This window comes from Antennarius striatus, chromosome 15 (genome assembly GCF_040054535.1).
Source record: "Antennarius striatus isolate MH-2024 chromosome 15, ASM4005453v1, whole genome shotgun sequence".
Classification (NCBI taxonomy): Eukaryota; Metazoa; Chordata; class Actinopteri; order Lophiiformes; family Antennariidae; genus Antennarius; species Antennarius striatus.
Genome location: NC_090790.1, coordinates 4,236,283 through 4,256,248, shown reverse-complemented (window position 1 = coordinate 4,256,248; position 19,966 = coordinate 4,236,283). Strand labels below are relative to the sequence as shown.

The following is a 19,966-nucleotide window of genomic DNA, read 5'->3' as shown; positions in this document are numbered from 1 at the left end:
GCTTCCTTGTTCCAGGAACAAGGAAGCGGCTTCAGACTACAGGTCGAGAAAAACTGGTTCCTTTCACCAGTGAAGCCCCACGCATTGGGGTCAGTTGGATTGTTAGACTTCAACTGTTCCGATTCTCTTTGTGTTAAAATGACGTCTGCTTTAGATTTAAACACCTGTTGGCAAAAAGAGATGTTACGCAAAAATGAGCACATCCAGCTGATGATGAAATCATTCTGTCTCAAAACTGGCTAAACATCAAAATGTACAATAAGTGAAGCCATTCACACTAGCAGATATAGTGAGATATTAATAACAATGATTATGCTGTAATATAAAGAGCAGTAGTTAGAATGTGATATTAACATCTGTAGCTATAATGTACTATTAACACGAGTGAGAAAGGACTATTCCCTCATAAATATGTAGGTGTTATATTTGATGATCACCTTCTAATGCTTTACTTTTAGTAGCTCGTGAAAAGACGTTGAAAATAGGTTTTCATTATATGGTGACAAACACATTCATCACAAACTCTGAAGCTCTTACTCCCTGGAAAGAGAGAGAGAAAGGGACCACTGCCATATTGTCATTCATGTGGAAGGATGTTCTTGATCTATTGAGCTATATTGTTCTAAAACATGGAGGGGATGATATAACTCAGCGATGATGTCACAAACTACATTTAAAGCTAGCATAAATTACTTTGCTGAAGGCCTGTTTGTCAATGTTTTGTATAAATCATGCAGCTCCTTCCTGAACCACAATAATTATAACTTGTGAGAAATACTGTAGAATTTGTGCATTTTGCAAATTATTTTTTTCTGTGTTTTTTTTTTTTGCTTTTTTGTTTTTTTGTTTTGTCTTTCCGGACAAGGAAACCCTAATTTCTTGGAGCTGCTGTCTGTTTTGATAAGTTACTCTATAAAAAAAAATTAAAACATAACTGAGGCTTCAAATAAGTAAAATTTAGAAGACGCAGTGTTTAGATGTCAGTTCCCGCTGATAACTATCTGTTCCAGACAAACACTGGCCCCTGGTGGTGTGGGCGTGGCCCAAGTACTACTTCAGCATGAGAGGGGGCGGAGATACAGCTGTAACTTTGACAAACGTAGTTGTGACGCCATAATGAAAACACCTCTCTGCAAAAAGCGTCATGAATAAGCAAGTTTAAAACCGGAAATGTACAATAATAGTCTCAAAAATAAAAGCCGACTATAATTTATGTTTCCATTGTATAGAAACATAACCTTGTTACTAAGGTGGATTACTACAGATAATCCGTTGTGTATTCAGTATTTGAATATACGTAAAATAGTAATGGTAAAAACAATTAAAAAAGGGATTCATTTCTGTATCGTACTTTGCTTCATTAAATGTCTTGTGCACACAGAAGCATAAATGCTTTTCACAATGAGCCTCATCTTCATGACTGAAACCAATTTCATGAATTCCTAAAACAGTAATTACACATGATTCACAGGAATGAGATATCTAAATGGAAATTAGTTTCTATATGAATTACTTTCTTGCGTCATCGCTGTCGTCCCTGCATCTACTTTTCGTCAGTCGTTTTACTCTTAATTTCCCAACCGGAAACGCTGACGTTAGGGTTGTGGAACTTGACAAGTCCGCCGGTGGCAGCTGAAGGAATCTGTCTGAGGTGTCGGACTGAACAACGAGTCTCTCACTGAGGAGAATTACTCGTGGACCCAGTCGGTAGGCGCACAGGGACTCAGCCTTCATCCCAGCGTGAAGAGAGGCTTCCATCGGCACAGTAACCACGACAAGCACCATGATGGCAGTCCTGGGTAGCGCTGGTCGCTTGATTCAATGTAAGTGTTAAAATGTGTAGCTAAGTTAGCCTGGAGAAATCTGTTAATAGACACATTTAAGTTTGAGAATGACAGTTTTCAGAGTAAACGCTGCTACTCCGTGTCTCTGATACAATTTCAGTGCAGTTTCAAGCGATGGAGTGGCGTTTTTTTGCTATTAAAGCCACGTTAAGTCCGCAGCACGCCGCTGACATTGGTATAATTTCGTAATTGGAGGTGAAGGCGGCGGGGATGCGGAAGCAGCGTTTCCTGTTGAGATTTTCACAATATAAGTCGTGATGTTTGGTACGAAAATACGTTTATGCTTAGTGTTTTTTGCACCAGACTCTCCTAGTGCTTCTTTGAACAATAAATATCGTGATCCGTACCCATGTTGGCTATGGGATGAAAATTACACCCCAATATTTGCTTAAAGGTGACAATTAAAATGACTTTATTTTTAGAAGCAAATTGTCGTACTTCCGTATGTAGCTTGTTGCGATCTGTCAAGTGTATTGACGCAGCTTGACAATGCTGTAGGTTACTGTTTAATGTTAATGTTACATAAAGGACTTATCCCGTACTTACGCTGCATTTAGTAACTAAAAAGGGCCACGCTCACACATTTAACCTTTTAATCCATGCTAGAAGTTAGAAATAACTAGCTTTAAACGTCCACGTTCAAGAGTTACACAATTACTACCTAGTGAACTTGCATAATCACTGAAGCAGGCCCGCTAGTGGCGGTGTGAGGGACTGCAGCCCGGGTTAGGAAAATAAAGGCTCGTCAGCTTTATTTCTAATACACTACAAAGTGTACAGGGTCATAATTAATATAGATGTTAAATTTTGGTGGGTATTAAAAACGATCCTTAATAAAAATCAAATTCATGATTTTTATTAAGGTGCTTCTGCATCTTTTCCAAAGATAAAGGTGCACCTTTGGAAAAATAAGTTTAAGGTTTGGACATTCAATATAAATCCTTTGGGTCCCATGAAAGATAAAGATAAATTATGATGGTGTATCTGAGAATTTATTTGTTTTGTCAATGCTAATAAAGTCACATTTACGTTGGTTGTCAAGAGGCTTTTAATAAAATGGGTGTTTAACTTTCACCTTACCGCCAAATGATGTGACTCATAAAAATGATTAATTGTATAATTTTTGTATTCTTTTAATTTTTTTTCTGCTAATTGGAACAACTGAGAACCTATTTTGTTACATTCAGGTAGTTTTGGAGTCAGGCAATGTTTTAATTTGAAATCCTGGTTAACAGTATTTTCCTGCATGATGAAGACATTTTCTTTACAGAGGAACTGTCTATTTCTTTTGTTTAGTCGCTCGATGCAGCGTCAGTCTGAGTCTAAGGAGTCGCTCCACTGCTGCAGCTTTAGCCCAGACCTTGTCTCCAGAAACACAGGAGAACAGGTAACACACACACACAAACACCAGCTGTCAGTGACTGAGAGTCGTTTGACGACACTGAAAGAAGCAGCAAATTTGAGGAGATGCAGCTGATCGTAAATCAACTGTTTAAACCTGTTATTGATAATTAAACGTTCAGTCAAAAACAGTTTGTTTTTTTAAGTCAGACCAAACTGAGTTCTGGCAGAGAGACGAGGTCATGTAGCAGAACGGTTAGTTTGTCCTCTGTAAAACCTTTTGGCGTTAAACTGTAAATGAAATAGGATCCCTGTTGGCCGTCTGGGGGTTCATTCTTTTCACTCAGGTCTATTTCATTCCTGTCCTCGTGCGGCGCTGGGGAGACGCCTCACAATCTTTATGAATGAGACAACAGATTTTTTTGAAGGGTATTCAAAGCTGATGAGTGCAATGAGACCAAGTGCAAACAATTTCCGTCCATCGCAGAGGGGACATTTCTTTTTGTTGACTTTGTGCTGTATGAAATTCGTCTTTGTCTCATTTGTTGACCAGCAAACAGAAAAATGTCTGCAAACCCAAACTAAACTACACGCTAATGAGCCACTGAAAAGAAAACTTGATCCTCTCAGAAGGTATCCGTGGAGACAGTTTGAGTGAGCGCAACAATTTTCACGTCATTCTGTTACCTGGCATTTCGATTCAGAATCAGATGTGTTCAAACATTAAAATGAGTTTGTTTTCGTTGGTGAAAGCATTATTTCTGATGTTCCAGATTCCCCACCAAACGCTTTAATGGTTTGTTTTACAGTAATTTGTTGTTTTGATGGACAGACATCGCCATCTCGTTGAATAAACATCTAGTTGAAGCCAAAACTTTATAGCGGTGTGTGTTTCAGTACACTTACTGAGGACATTGGGTTAGCGGCTGATGCTAACATTAGCTTGTAAAGGTCAGAGGGCGGCTCAGCGTCAGTGGCGGGAGCTCAAGTCACTCCTTGACTTCAGATGATGACAAACTAAGAGCGTCGGGAAAAAAGTGAAAAAATGAAACGAACTGTAACCGCTTTGGTTTCATGAACGAGACGACAGTGAGGCGACGGCTGTGAAATGTGTTCATTTACAAGATAACTAGATTAGCTAGTAGTAAATGAATGGTTTACCGTCAGATTAATTACCCAACTTTAAAAATGTTCTTTAAATATGAAGAATAATTTTTTTTCATTGTTTCTTTGACTTCAATCTATTTTATAATTTAAAAATTTCTTTATAATAGTACTGCAAATCACAACACAACGTTGTAACGCACTAGGAATCAGCTGATTCTTGTTTGCAAAAGCTGTGTGTGTGTGTGTGTGTGTACTGACAGTACGTCATTACAAGGAGTCGAGGGACTGTCGGTTCCGAACGACTCGATGTTAATCTCTTGTACCTTCAGGAAACCGAAGACGGGTATCTTGATGCTGAACATGGGCGGACCTGAGAAACTAGAAGACGTTCACGACTTCCTGCTGCGTCTCTTCATGGACACGGACCTGATGAAGCTCCCTGTGCAGAAGTAAGCACTCCGGACACACCTTTAGATGCAGTTATCTGTTTTTCAAAATGTGTTCTCTAAAGGCCGTCATTACCAAACAGTTGACAGTATATTAATAATTGTCAGTAGTCTGGTTTAGTCTACAATAGGTTTGCAAGATTACAGCAAGAAGTGGCCAAAGGAAAAAAACTGTAGATTTTGGGGATTATTGGATTCTTCCTTTAGACCTTTTCTGAAGAGACACTTCACTATTTTGGGAAAAAGAAAAGAAGACAAGGTCGAAGTGATCAGACCGAAATGACACAATGACATCGTCTTTAGAACTGCCACACATTACTGTCAGATCTGAACCCAGATCTGGTGATCCAGAATGTTTGGCTTCATAGGGTAGAGGAAAGTCACCAATTATTTCTAACTAACTTATAACAATGGTACAAACTGAAGTAAAATCAGAAACGGAACTGGTTGTTTGGTCACGATGTTCTGTAAATCAACAAAGTAGTTCTTAGGGTAAACTTTATGTCACCATCTCTGACTGGACTGGAACTTGAAACTTTGGAGCAACAGCGAACTTCTTTTGGTCTTGGTGCTTCTTCTCTAATGTCGTCTGGTGCTGGACGTGTGACCTAACCCGTCTGCCTCTCTGCAGTAAGCTCGGCCCTTTCATCGCTAAGCGTCGCACCCCAAAGATCCAGGAGCAGTACAGTAAGATCGGAGGGGGCTCGCCCATCAAACACTGGACCTCCATGCAGGGGGAAGGCATGGTCAAGCTGCTGGATGAGATGAGCCCAGAGACAGGTGGGCAGGGGAGGCATGGCGACATGTTAGCAGGACATGTAACAGTACTGGCTTGTTAGCGGTGGAGTGTGTGTGAAGGGTAGATAGGAACACAGGGAAGGCGTGTCTCTTCACGCTGCACACACCTCTCTGATAACAAGCACTCGTCTGAAAACTGATAATTTTCAGCGGGAGAGAAACCCGATTCAGTTCCAAAAACCATCTTCAACAACATTCTCCAACACTTTTCCCCTCGTGTCACTGAATGGATCAATCATCTGTTACAGTCACAATGTAAATACCAGACTAATTAAAGTCTTTATTCTGTCTTTATCTTCCTCTCTCTTCAGCTCCTCACAAGTTCTACATCGGCTTCCGGTACGTTCACCCGCTGACGGAGTACGCCATCGAGGAGATGGAGAAGGATGGAGTGGAGCGAGCTGTGGCCTTCACGCAGTACCCTCAGTACAGCTGCTCCACCACTGGTGAGCAGACGCGCAAACACAACATGATGTAGAAGAGACGACCTGTCCAAACATCAAATTTAATTTACCGGAGAAAAACTTCAGGAAAATTCAAAGGTTCTGTCATCAGGAGCTATTTTGATGCACCAGCTTTTTGTGGCTTCCTACGTCATTAGCTACAGTCATGTGCATAGCAACAGAGCACATGTTGTTGGTTCCACTCTCTATAGGGAGCAGTAGAGCCTGTTCACACTTTGCATGAAATAAACGGCACGGTTCAGATATATCATTGCAGTACAGAACTGATCACTCAGTCAGCTGATTAGAACGATGCTGATCGATCAGCTTCATTTAGATCTCAACCTTCTGAACTAGAGAGTATTTTAGCTTTTCTGCGTCTGCCTCTTTAATGTAAATACATAAGACATGAAGATAAAAGCCTATCTTTATATTCCAGAATATACAGAATAAAGACGCAGATCAGAATTTTTTTTTTTTTCACTTAACATTGTGAGATTTCTCGTTTCTATGAAATAAAGATGAACTAGCAGACAGAGCTTTAGTAAACAGGTTGAACAGAAGGAGGAATGTATTATATATTTTGGAGTGATTTTCTGAATGAATTGAGTGAATTTATGTTGCGAGGTAAAGCTTTCTTCCCCTGACTTTATATTTCAACTACACAACAGATTTTTTGGAAATAAGAAGGAAATGTTGAAGTTTGCAGTAGATTCACCCAAAGGGGGTGGATCATTTTCTTTCAGCTGCCTTTAGCGTTGCAAGATGAAGGCCCCGTCCTGTTGGTGTTTATGTTCAGACAGAACATCTGCTCTGCTGAGGGACTTTGCCGTTTAGACTGCCGTCTTTGTTTGCTGGGCATGAAACTGACAACCACATCCATCAGACACTGACAGAGACATCTGTGCTGCGTAGAAGATCCAACGTTTGGAAAAAAAATTGGGTGTCAAGAGGAAACGTCTGACCTTTAAAATACATAGAGTGGAGCAGATGTGTGTGTTTTCATGTGCACGGTGTAAAAAGCACAAGCGCCTTTGGAGGATAAAACACGAAATGAGGAGATGTTTGAAAAGTGACAAAAGTTCAAATTCACAACGGGGTATGTTTGTTTCAAACGCCTCTGAGATCGTCGTGGCCAAAATGACGCGATGACTTCACCTCTGCTCCTCAGCGACAACGCCTGACCGTGGCTGTCGGTCTGATGGGAGCAAATACTCAGAATGTTCATGAAATTTTTTTTTTGACTTCTTGCAAACAGGCAGCAGCCTGAACGCCATCTACCGTTACTACAGCAACAGAGGCGAAAGACCAAAAATGGGCTGGAGTGTCATCGACCGCTGGCCCACACATCCTTTGCTCGTAGAGGTTAGACACAACACACACACACACACGCACGCACACACACACATACACACACACCAGTTAGCCACTATCTTTGCTCAGAGAGAACCAAGAGCATTTTTTTGCAGAATCAACTGATGATGCAGCAGGTTGTCATAGCAACTAATGAGCTGAACGCTGCCATGGTTGGTCATCATAGCAACTAAGGAGAGTGTGGTTTTAGATCTTTTTTACATTGTGTGTGTGTGTGTGTGCGTGTTTCCAGTGTTTTGCAGAGCATGTCAATAATGAGCTGCTGAAGTTTCCAGAGGAGAAGAGAGATGACGTCGTCATTTTGTTCTCGGCCCACTCCCTACCGATGGCTGTAAGTACCATAATGGGCTAGTACTGACTCTACTGGTATTACTATGTAGTTTTATTACTGCTAACACACTGCTGCTTCTCCTGATACTCTGAGCAGCAGCTTCCTCAGTTTCAGTCAGTTCGTGTGAATCAAACCCTGTGTGACTCATGAGGTGAGGAACGGTCCTCCTGCCTCAGCGGATCCGTTAGCCTTCAGCGCCGCTATTACAACCGGCGCTGCAGGTTAGCCTCCTGCAGTGCCGGTTGTAATACGTACGCTAACGCTAACGCTAATGGTACTACTGCTGTGAACTGTGTACAGGTTGTAAACAGAGGCGACCCATATCCTCAGGAAGTGGGGGCCACAGTCCAGAGAGTCATGGAGAGACTGGGACATTGCAATCCCTACAGACTGGTGTGGCAGTCCAGAGTGAGTGTACACACACATACACACACACACACCCACACAAAACAGAAAAACAATGAACAGAAGCTCACCTTCACATTACCATGTTGTTCTCACTCTGGTAACTAGATGTGTTGGTTAGAACCTCTAACTAGGAACCATTACTGATCGTACGTTATCTGTCAAACAGCAAACCATCTGTTTTATACCAGATGATTTCCAGCTTTACTTTACTCAGAGCAAATTTTTAAAGCCTAGCTCTTCTTTACTTGTCCTTCTAGTCATGCCGTAACTCACTGCAGGTGAGCTGAATCTTCTTCTGCAGGTGTTTCCACAGTTCTGCTGCCGGTGTTTACTTTTATTTTATTGTTTTAACAAAGTTATGTATAAGTTTGCGTACCCCCGACAATTCAAACCCCTAGAAAGGTGGTTGTTATCTTAGTTCGTCAGTGAACCTAAAAAAGAGTACTCCGACCTTCATAATAATGACAAACAGAACTCTGAGAGTTTCTGCTCCAATCTGACCTCAGTCACCAGATCTGATGATGAGTGGTGGATCTTACGGGGGAGTGTTGTTGATATTATCCAGGACTTTGGAATCCCTGATCTTGTAATCTCCCCTATCCCATGATGGTAAAAAGTCCTGTAACAAAACTGTGCATCCAGATGAAGGTCCTGATCACCACCAAAATGTAACAGAAACTAACAACCAACCAGTGGCTGCAAGCACATAATCTGTTGGGTGGAGTTATGGTCACCACTAGGCGGCGCCACTTGTCTGTTTAATACAGCAGCCTCATTTTGAGGAGGAAGGCTCAAGAGTTCCCAGAATTCACAGTCTGTATGAATGATGCCCGCCGCCATCCAGCTGGTCATGACAGAACTGGACTGTGAAACATCGGCAACTTTTTTATGGGTCAGAAAATAAAGTGGTTGTGGAAACTGTCCTACTGGTTCAATCATCACGGTATGTAGGTCCGTCACTTTCTATACCGGGTTTAAATATCGATCCACACACAGGGAGGAACTGAAAAAAGTCACACAGACTTATGCAGGCAGTTTGAAAGAATTTACCTGTTGATCCAGCAGATGGCGCTGTTACATTTAGAATCAACATTGTGATAGTTTTATGGGGTGGCTCAGTCAAGTAGGATGTTTTTTCTTGGACCACAGCGCGCGGTAGGATCTGGAGTTATTACATCCACAAAATCATGGTTCCTCCATTAATGTGAATTAAATATGGTGGAGTCTGATGACTGACGTCACGTCCTGTTCTCGCTCCACAGGTGGGGCCCATGCCTTGGCTCGGCCCCCAGACGGACGAGGTGATTAAAGGGCTTTGTGAACGAGGGAAGAAGAACATCTTGCTGGTGCCCATAGCCTTCACATCCGACCACATAGAGACTTTACACGAGCTTGATATCGAGTATGGACAGGTCCTGGGGGAGGAGGTAAGGCAGAAGCCCCAGTTTCAAAGTAAGGAGATGAGGAGTATAGGATTAAATGTTCCAAATCAGTACAGATCAACATTCTTTGTGTCAGGATCAACAATCTACTTAAATCGACTTCATATATGGAGTCATGAAGTCAGGTGTGTTTGTGTGTGTGTGTGTGTGTGTGTGTGTGTGTGTGTGTGTGTGTGTGTGTGTGTGTGTGAGACGTGTCAGCTGCAGCTCAGCGTCCTGTGGTGTCACGTGAAGGCACCGAGTGACCACCAATCAATGTGACTGGTGCCACAAAGACACACACACACACACACACACACACACACACACACACAAACACACACACACACACACACACACACACACACACACACACACACACACACACACACACACACACACACAGTATGTCCACAAACAGAAGAGATTCTCTTCACAAACCTGCCCATAATGAAGAAATTAACCCTCACTCTTCCTCTTCTTTATGTTTGATGGTTTTTGCATGAGCTATCATGTGTATACATGTTCTATGTTTACATGTTCTGTGTTTACATGTGGTGTGTTTACATGTGGTGTGTTTACATGTGGTGTGTCGCGTCTGGTGGTTTAAATGTGTGTAACAGCTTTTCCTGTGTTTTTCTCCAGTGTGGAGTGGAGAACATCAGGAGGGCGGAGTCGTTAAACGGGAACCCTCTATTTATGAAGGTAAAGAGATCTATGAAACATGTTTCTAAAGGAGGAAGACTACATTTAAATAAATTTAATAAAGCAACTTTCAGTATAAAGAGAGACAAAGATAAAGGGGCCAAAAACAAGTTTGAACGAGCAAATAATGAGGAACACGTGTGAGACGGAGGGAAGCAAAGTAGAAACCAGGAGAGGCTCTGAAGGCAGGAGCAGCTCTAACAATAGAAGAGATGGAAACAGAAGGTTCTGTGAATTAAGTGAACTCCAGGCAGGAGGTGGTCAATAAATGGATTCCTTCCTTCTCTCCTTGGTTCCTTTCTCGTCTCTTTCCCATCCTACCTTCCTCCTTCCCTTCATCCCTTTATCCCTTTTCCCTGCAACCTTTCTCACAACAGGCAGCTCCTCCAGTTGTAACAGCTCTGTGTGTGTGTGTGTCTGTGTGTGTGTGTGTGTGTGCGCACGCATGCATGTCTGTCTGTACATGTGTGTGTGTGTGTGTGTGTGCGTGTGTAGGGTTTATTAAAGGAAGGGGGCAGATCAATGGGAACCTTTAGAGCTGACTACAGTAGAACTGAACCGCCCGGCTGGCTGGCTGGTCAAACCCGCCGCGCTCTGAGACCCCTCACCAAGTGTGTGTGTGCACATGTGTGTGTGTGTGTGTGAGAGAGAGAGAGAGTGGGACTGTTTAAATCAATATCTAGAGGATGATTAGTTGGTAGTTATTGAAGGATGGTTTCCGTGGTATAGTTTTAGTTTCTCAGTGAGCTGCGTCAGTCTGCTGCCGTCTGTGAGCAGCAGCCGCTGGAAAAATCAATCCTCAGACTCATCTGGTGTTTGTGTTTGTAAATGTTCTTAATCAAGTTTATAACTTGCAAAGATCAGAATATCTAAATGACGGATGACACGTTAATTCACTCATTTTTTAAATACGTTTTCCTCTCTTTTGTGGAGGCCAACATTAAATTTTTTCAAAATAACACATGAAATTTATAAATATGTCACTTTAATATTTAAAGAAGCAGTCAGATTAAATGTATGATCAGAACAAATACAGGACTATTGAATGGAGGCCCGGTCAGACCTGTAGTATGTTCACCAACGTTACCAGGTAAATGTTAACAAATAAATTTCAAGCAGAATTGAAGTCATTTGTTTCAGTTCAAACTTTTTCAGTCATAGAGAATAAAAGCTCCTTACCTGCAGCTCTGCTCGTTTCAAGTTTATTTCCTCGGTGGGAGATGTGTTTGAGTCCATCTCCACTGCGTAGCATCTCTTCTGCTCTTCTCCACTAGCCTGGTTTGGTTTCCCACTGTGTAAAATGTACCGGGTGCTTTACTTATTTTAGTACCACCTCCTTAACAGGGAATAAAAGATCAGGAAACGTTACAGACCACTGATTGGTCGATGCCCGTCACGTAAACCCAAACCCTCATAGATTGAGTTGGGCGTAAGTTCGTTCCTTTGATGGTGGTTTGTTCTGTCCAGGCTCTGGCCGATCTGGTCCACTCCCACCTGAAGTCCAACCAGCCCTGTTCTCGCCAGCTGACCCTCCGCTGCCCGCTGTGCACCAACCCCACCTGTGGAGAGACCAAGGCCTTCTTCGCCAGCCAGACACTCTCATAGAAACACACACACACACACACACACACACACACACACACACACACACACACACACACTGGTGCCCTTCATGCAGCAAAGCTATCTGTGATGAAACTTAAGGCCTTCTTTAATAAGACTGGTGCACACACACACACACACACAGACGCACACACAGACGCACACACCGTATTCTCCAACAAGAGTGTGAGTCATTCAGAGGACATCACACAAAGAAATGACCAAATGGTTTCTGTAAACACACTGATGTTAGTTTTGTTGTGCCTGAATGTCAGACTTCAATAAAAAAACAAAAGCAGAAAAATTGGTCATAAATAAAAAAATTCCAAATGAATTGAAAAGTCACAAAAACAACTTATTCAATTTACTTTTTAAACAAAAGGGAAATTGAGAATTTGGGATTATTTATTTATTTACACATTGAAATGGATATCAACAGATGTATGAGCTAAAATTGTCGAAATAGTTTTCGATAAAACACATTGCTGGCACACTCTGCAATTAACGTCAGATATCTGGATGTTTTTCCCGATCAGGAAGTGCCTCTGGCACGCCACAGTGAATAAAAGAAACAGCCAGTGTGAGGATTTATGGATTCCGTTTGGTCAGAGTCTGTGCAGTTACAGAACTGATGCTACAGAAGCGGCTGCTTACATCACTAATGATCGACAGAAGAAACCAGCCTTGCACTATTTTGTTTTTAATTTAATTTTTTTTTTGCATCTCAGCTTCCATTCTTGCATTTCTTTCACTCAGCCCTCACAGAACTCCCAGAGCCCCCTTTTTCCTCTTCTTGGTGGTGCTAAGAGACTAGCAGTCAGCCAATGTCGACTGACACCACTGACCTCGGGTCGACTCTGTCTCTCCTTTCTCGCCTGTGGCTCTTTCGCCATAAACCAACCTGGCTGTATTCCCTGCAATGTGATTGGAGGAGGTTGGTGCTTCTCAAAACCCTCTTGCCTCATACGTGAACACCTGTGAGCCTGCTGGGGTCAAGACAGCAAGTTTTAAAGAGAAGAAAACGGTGGTTGGTTAAGAGTTAATCATGAAAATGATTGTATTAATCCTGCATCTGTTCTGTCGGTGCTGTGCAGAATAACGTAGACCTTAAGCAGACGTTGCACCATGAACACTATCAACCAGGGTTGCAGTGACAGTTCTCTAGTCAAGAAAAGAACAACAAATTCTGGGGGTCACAACCTCTCAGGGTGTCGCGAAACAAATTGGGGATTTTGTGAGATGATTTACAATCTAGGATAAACATGTTTTACAGATTCCTTAAGGTGTTTAATATTCTGTCGTATCTTTTCTTTTCCTGCTGTATTTTTTTCATCATTTTGATTCTCTAATTCCAACGAGTCAGAAACTGAAGTAATGAATCTGTCTTCTCTGTGAAGGTGCAGGAGTGATCTGGTTGTTTCACGTTAAAAAAAAAAAGCAAGGTTGGTTGAAGAGAAGCAGGTTCATTAAACCTTGTGTTTGTGCTACTAGCATATTAACTTTATGAAGCTTAGTTTCCTCCCCAACCACTGAAAAATACCACTTAAATCACAGTTTAAAAGAAAGCTGTAAATCCTGGAATTTCTACAGAAATTGAATCATTCAGTAATTTATCCTGGATTGGGCAAAAACATGCATACAGACTGAACTGTTTTAATGTGACCTACGTTTTTACGTTTACGTCATGTCACTTCCTTGAAGGCGTGGTTAGGGGGAAAAAAAAGTTACGTTTGAAGAATTCCTCCGAGAACGTAAATGAGCATTAAACCACGATAAAGCTGGAACTGTCTTTCGGTAGTGGGATGAGTCTGTGTCATAAAGAAGAATACTGTGTTGAGAAGTAGCATAGATGTTGAGAGTTGTGTCAGTTGATTTTAGGAGCAGTTCCATTTAAATGTCCTTAGACTTTGACGTTTGTCTGCTGAAACCATGCCGTTTTTCCGCTCATGCCTCGCTGATTATACTTCAGTATATTAATGTGAGAAACCTCATGAAACTATGAATCTGTAGAATTAGATATTTCTTAACTTCATTTTATCGTCAGGCGCTGCAGTTCCAAGACAGATCCAGAAGGCTCCAGCTTTGTTGTGAGCTGCTGTCAGCCTGACACGGATGAGACTTCCTAATAATTTGCATCTGTCAAATTAGAAACTTTTCCTATCCTGTTATACCATAATAATGTGCCTTTTTTTTTTCTTTTTTTTTTACACTGGCTGACTACAAATACTGGATTTTGTGCTTTATGATTTGTCGATTTCATGTGTGCTTAACTAAAAATGCTGGCAGGAAAAACTCTGACGTCTAACATACATGTGCCTGCTGTGATCTGGGTCAACCAGAGGTGGTCTTTATTTGAAATACATTCAAACTGCATAGGCTAGTTAGTGATCTAATATGCTAACAGCGAGCTAACCTGATAGTGGGTGTTCTTGTGACTGGGTTTGTGACTTTTTGTAAATTGTGATGGGCTGCATGACAAAAACAGTAACTCCCATTTGGTTACAGGAATTTTCAACTCAATTCCACCTAATTAGTTAAAAAAAGATTTGTAACATGAAAGATTTGGCTCATATATGCAACCTGCATGCTTTGAGGACATAATTCATAGAACAACTATTTTACCAGCTTGCTTCATGTAGCCAAACATAACATGTACCGTTGTGCCCATGCAGTAGTTAGCTAAAGGTTGAATGCCAATTTTGCTAATGGAGATAAAAAAACAAAATAGTTTAATGATACCTCAGTATGTTACTCTTTTAAAAAAGTGTAAACTCCGGTTAATGCTAACAGTGGTTGCGTTCATTGCACAGTTGGTTTAGTTTCTGCTGTGTATCAAATAGGAATTTTACCCACACTTACATTTCAGACAGACATCATCAGTTCTCTTCCATTTTTAAAGATCTACCAAAACTCAGGAACTGTCATTCATTTGTGTCACAGCCTGCGCGTGTGAAAATAAGTTCAATGATGACATTAAGTGTATTTGTTATTTGAGATCTGTGACAGTGACACAAAAGAAAAAGCCGTCGCTTCAATGCGATCATCGTGGAGACAAATAAGATTGATAGTATGTGCAGAAATGGCCAAAAGTTAACGTCACAGCAGGAGGGCATGTTAATATCTACAACAGTTTTTTATTTTGTCTGCCAGCATGTTTTCTGATTTATTTTGATTTATACTTGTCCATTTGACAACCGTTTGTAAGAATTTGTGTGTGTGTTGAAATGACATTGCGCAGTGTTTGCGTTTGTACATAAGATGCTACGTTTTGTTGCTGCTCCAGCATAATTTCTTTACTATTTGGAGGTTTGTTTTTTAATTTATTTGTGTCTCCACTTTTTAAAACTTCTTGAATATTTTGGAGACGATGCGATTTCTCTTCATTACGAGTCTTCCTTCAAAATAAAATAACTTGCAGTTGCTGTAACGTGGAGTATTTCTGTGGTTTATTGAATGAATGACAAAAACAACTGTCACCACACCCTCCTCCTGACATCTCTCTCTTTTTCTGCCTCACCCATTTCCTCCTTACATCTCAGTGGTTTCCCAATCTTTACCCCCCCCCCCTATCTTTTTTCTCCCCCATCAGTCACCCTTTTCTCCATCTTGGCCAGTCTTTCTTTTCCTTTCGTCTCACCCTTCTCCCCTTTTCTCCATGCTCACCCCAGTTTTGCCTCCTTTTCCAATCTTTTTCTCATCTCCCAGCTCTTTGCTCCCCCTCTCCTCCACACCTTACCATTCATCCCCATCTGCTTCTCTCCCCCTCTGCCTCCCCCCCATCTTTTTTTCCCAGCCGTCCCCTGCGGTGTTGCAATCACCTCTGCTGCTGTTGATTAAGCTGAGAGAGATTGGCTGTCCACGACCCAATAACCCCTGAGGGCGCCGGCCTCGGCGCCTCCTCCCCTTTCTGTCCCCCTCCTCCACAAGCCTGCATCTGAATCAGCTACCAGCTCTCCTTTCATTTTCCTCTTTTCTCCTCCTCACCTTGTCTGTTCTCCTGTCCATCTTCCTGACCTCCTTTCCTCTGTTCATCTCCCCTCTTCTCTCCCTTGTGTTTTCTCCTCTTCCAAAACACTCCATCTTTTACCTCCTTTGTCTCCTTCACTTCTCACCCTATTCACTCCTCTTTGACACCTCTTCACATCTCCTGTCTAACTCTTCCTATCTCCTCCATTTCTGCCTTTGCTTCCTCTTCTCTCTCAATTCCTCTAACCTCTTCATCTCTCTTCCTCTGCTGACATTCTGTCATTTCTTTCTATCCATCTCAGTCTCCCCTTAAATATTTTTTCTCACACCTTTAAGTGTTGATTATTGAAGGTTTGTAATATAAAAATGTCGGGATCTTCCATCATAAGGAATGAGAAGTGTTCCGACATCCTTCCATGGAATGTGTTCTGATCACACAGGATCACATTCTGGTTTATATAATTTAGCAGCTATTGCTAACTTTTAGTTCTGGATCTCAGAGCAGAAGTGACACCAGCCTTCAATCTGGAGAAAAAGAACCCAACGGGGTTTGACACGAGGACATCTGGTGGTTCTGTCACCCCTTCATTCCTTTCTCTAATCTCTACTACCTGACTTTCTCTCCTCTCCTGTCCCTTCATATTCTCACCATCCTCTTCTCTATCCTTCTGTTTTCTCTCGACTGATCTCAGTTGCTCTTCTCTCCATTCTTTTTTTTTTGTTTCTATTAAACATCCAAAGTGTTTGCTTTAAATCTCAAATCTTTCCTTTTGACTGTTCTTTTTGTTGACCCATAAACTCAGAGGGGGAAGGGCCACTAAGGACGAAAGGTGTGTGTGGTGTGTGTGTGTTCACATGTGTGCGCGCCTGTATTGTGGTGACTTCAGGCTGCTAGTAATTGAAAAGCTGGGACACCACCGACTGTAACCCCTCTGACCTCCTATTGAGAGAACGACCATTGATTTCTACAGAGTTAGAGCGAAGGAGTGGGGAGTAAAGTAAAATAGAAATTTTTAAAATAAATTTGTCAGAAAAACAGAAGAGGAGGATGAAGGAAAGAGGACAGGAATGAATATGAGAGGGTTAAAAACTAAAATGAAACAATAGATAGAAGGAAATGGAAGGAAAGGAAGGTGAAGGTGATGGGAATGAAAAGAGAGTCATTAAAAAATAAATGGAAAAATACCCGGACGAGAGATGTTAGATGAGGATAAAGTTACATTTTAGAAAAAAAAATAATGGCTCTACTCATTTTTCCAGATCTACTCCCAATTCCACAATGCAGAGAAAGCAGTTCATAGATTTAATACGAAAAAGGCAGAAACAAGACAATCCTAATGTATAGCTTCATTAAGGATCTTAATTATTATGGCCGAGATGAACCATCTCCTTTTGGGATTGAGAATGATTGAGAATATAAATCTTTGGAGAAAAAGCAAAGAGCTCAGACGTTAAAGCTGGAACTTGAGATCACACAGGAGATCCGTGGCATCAAAATGACATGAGGAAGAGGATGAGGAAGACTACATGACAGTGTGATAGTGGCATGTATGCGGGTGATGAGGGGGCGTACAGGGCATTGGTGTCTGACTTCGTGGAGTGGTGCCAACAGAACCAGCTCCAGCTCAATGGCTCCAAGACCAAGGAGATGGTGCTGGATTTCCTCCACAGAGAGGCTGAGGTCCTCCTTCATGCCCCGTGCCATCAGGGGGTACGATGACTCTCTCAGGAGGAGCGGGGGGGGGGGGTGGGGTGGTGGTGGTGGTGGTGGTGAGGTCAGCACACATTTAAATGGATTTGGATTTAATTTGATACATTTTATATTTTAATTGTATACTGTTTATATTTTAATTTTTTTAGTATATGTACTGTTAATGCTACACGTGTCTGTTAGTGTAGTGTATGTCTTGTTTTTGTTTTCTCCTGGTGTTTGGCTGGGCAGTGGATATGTGCAATTTCCTCCGGGATTATTAAAGTATCTATCTATCTATCTATCTATCTATCTATCTATCTATCTATCTATCTATCTATCTATCTATCTATCTATCTATCTATCTATCTATCTATCTATCTATCTATCTATCTATCTATCTATCTATCTATCTATCTATCTACATAGAGACACAGGTTAATATGAACCATCACAGAAGAGATGTAGACAAACAGGAGAATAAACCTTGAAAACTAGACTATACATAAAGTTAATCCAAGCCGTTACTGATGTCCACTGTGACGACCGGTTCCATGGTAACCAGTGTGATCGTAATAATAATAGTAAAGAAAGAATGCTGGAGCAGCAACAAAACGTAGCATCTTATGTACAAACGCAACAGAACATCTACAAATATTGAAAAAGTGGAAAACCTCAGCCCAAGTTTCTTCTGAGTCCGTCAGGTATATTTATGACATCATTAGACGGAAATGAAGTGTATCCTCGCTAGTTACTGTGGTGTGTTTTAGAGTGATTGCGATGAAGAGAACTTTGATAAACAACCTGTGCCTCCTATTGTTCCTCAGGCTGAAGCCATTCTCCACCACGTTTCACATCACAAAGACTTGATTCATTATCTGTTTGCTGTACCGGATCAGCATCTATAGATCAGAGTTTGTTGTATAATATCTGCTTTCAGCTGTAAATATGTTTCCCTGCAGGCCGTTCTGTCAGACTTCACTTGTTTTAATGGGAACCAACATTTTACAAACGTTTAAAGGGGGGGGGGGTTGGCTGTGGCCACCCTTTGTCCTCCTTATCAGGCATCTGACCCACAGGTAATAGAAAGACAATGTCAAAAGATGAAGAGCTACAGCATGGACTGCTGTTTCCCTGGCAACACAAAGGAGCAGGAAGATGGGATGGAGTGATTAAAAGGGGAGAGGAGGAGGTGGAGGAGGGAGAGTTTAAAGGGGAGAAGTGACGAGATGGATTGATGAGAGGACATGGATGCTGGGGTGATTACACCGAGAGAAAACAGAGGAGAGAGAGAAGAGTGACAGACAAAGGAGAAAGGAATGAAGGGACAAGAGACAGAAGAAGATAGAGTCATTAGAGGCAGACAGAAAAATGGATGGGTTGATGGGTGCCTTGGTTAAAAAGACAGAAGTGAAAATAAGCAGGTGGGGGGGAGAGGAGCACGACTTCTGAGAGAGAAGGTTGGAATGGGATGAAACTTAAAACGTCTCCTTGAAGAAGAACAAAAGCAGTGGACATTTTACTGACATGCTCAGCTCAAACTTGGGGTTCAATTTACAGTATTCCACGTTTCATTAAGAGGAACCGTGGAGTTCCATTCCTTGTTCATGCATGTGCTGCTGCTGCTGCGAGTTGTGTTTAATGATATTTTTTGGTGAAGGTGTAAAAGTTTTGATCAAAAACTGTGAAAAGCTGATTAAAAAAAATTAAGAAAGAATCAGTTCCAGTTTCTGACGCTGTCATCTCAGCCAGTATAACCAGTGAAAGCAACTCAACAATCGGGAGGTTTTAGACTTCGAATACCTTAAGTGTAAGGAATTTCGTTTTTATATGAAAGTGACATTTAAGATCAACAACATAATTAATAAAATAATGTGAATACATTATGCAAACATTTGTAAATGAACGTTTTCCTATAAATTATTCATTATAAAATGATGTATGTATGTAATGATGTATGTAATAAAAATGAATCCATTTCATGTTTATTCTGAATTTTTTCAGTTTATCCCTTTTTGTCCATTTTTTATGTGGTAAATTTTCCAAGCTCCAAGTTTCCAAGCTGCAGCGTTAACATCAGATGGTTTCTCTTGTGGTGACTATGTGACCCCTACAGTATGGGATACATCAGATTAATGTAGATTATTATGGTATACATCAGATTAATGTAGATTAACATATTAATCACTGGTAGATTAGATAAAGGCACTAGTAGAAAACTGAATTTAACTGTAGGCCTCTACTATGAATTAGGTGAATTTAATGTTGTGTTTTCTGACATCCATAAGCGGCTCATCGAATAGTTAGCCATGTTTAATCCAATGCCTTAACGGTTTATAGTAGATGTTTAAAATTTAAATAATTAAAGTATTAAGTGAGATAATCATTACAAAGTCAAATAAAATATATTCTGTCAATGTAAATTTTCACTTTCTTCTTGTACTCATAAACTGTGCGTTGGTTGTTCGTTAGACACAATAGCAGTGATCA

General features: G+C 41.2%; 1 protein-coding gene and 1 long non-coding RNA gene across 2 annotated transcripts; one reads left to right on the top strand and one right to left on the bottom strand.

The window, feature by feature from the left end:
- Window positions 1-1,635: 1,635 nt before the first annotated feature.
- Window positions 1,636-15,247, top strand: fech (ferrochelatase). The gene is made up of 11 exons (XM_068335026.1): window positions 1,636-1,823; window positions 3,141-3,231; window positions 4,622-4,741; window positions 5,370-5,518; window positions 5,848-5,982; window positions 7,238-7,344; window positions 7,586-7,684; window positions 7,985-8,092; window positions 9,355-9,519; window positions 10,159-10,218; window positions 11,686-15,247. The coding sequence occupies exons 1-11, from the start codon at window positions 1,784-1,786 to the stop codon at window positions 11,821-11,823; spliced, it is 1,212 nt and encodes a 403-aa protein (XP_068191127.1). The 5' UTR covers window positions 1,636-1,783; the 3' UTR covers window positions 11,824-15,247.
- LOC137608553 (uncharacterized) lies at window positions 9,371-11,726 on the bottom strand. The gene is made up of 3 exons (XR_011038199.1): window positions 11,592-11,726; window positions 11,398-11,509; window positions 9,371-9,507 (listed from the first exon to the last, which is right to left on the bottom strand). It is a non-coding gene; the product is annotated as an uncharacterized lncRNA (long non-coding RNA).
- Window positions 15,248-19,966: the final 4,719 nt, after the last annotated feature.

Excerpts from the sequence above, each read along its gene's own strand:
- fech (XM_068335026.1), top strand. The coding sequence starts at position 1,784 with ATGATGGCAGTCCTGGGTAGCGCTGGTCGCTTGATTCAAT. Across the intron at positions 3,232-4,621 it reads CCAGAAACACAGGAGAACAG|GAAACCGAAGACGGGTATCT; the intron begins GTAACACACACA and ends TTGTACCTTCAG. Across the intron at positions 5,519-5,847 it reads TGAGATGAGCCCAGAGACAG|CTCCTCACAAGTTCTACATC; the intron begins GTGGGCAGGGGA and ends CTCTCTCTTCAG.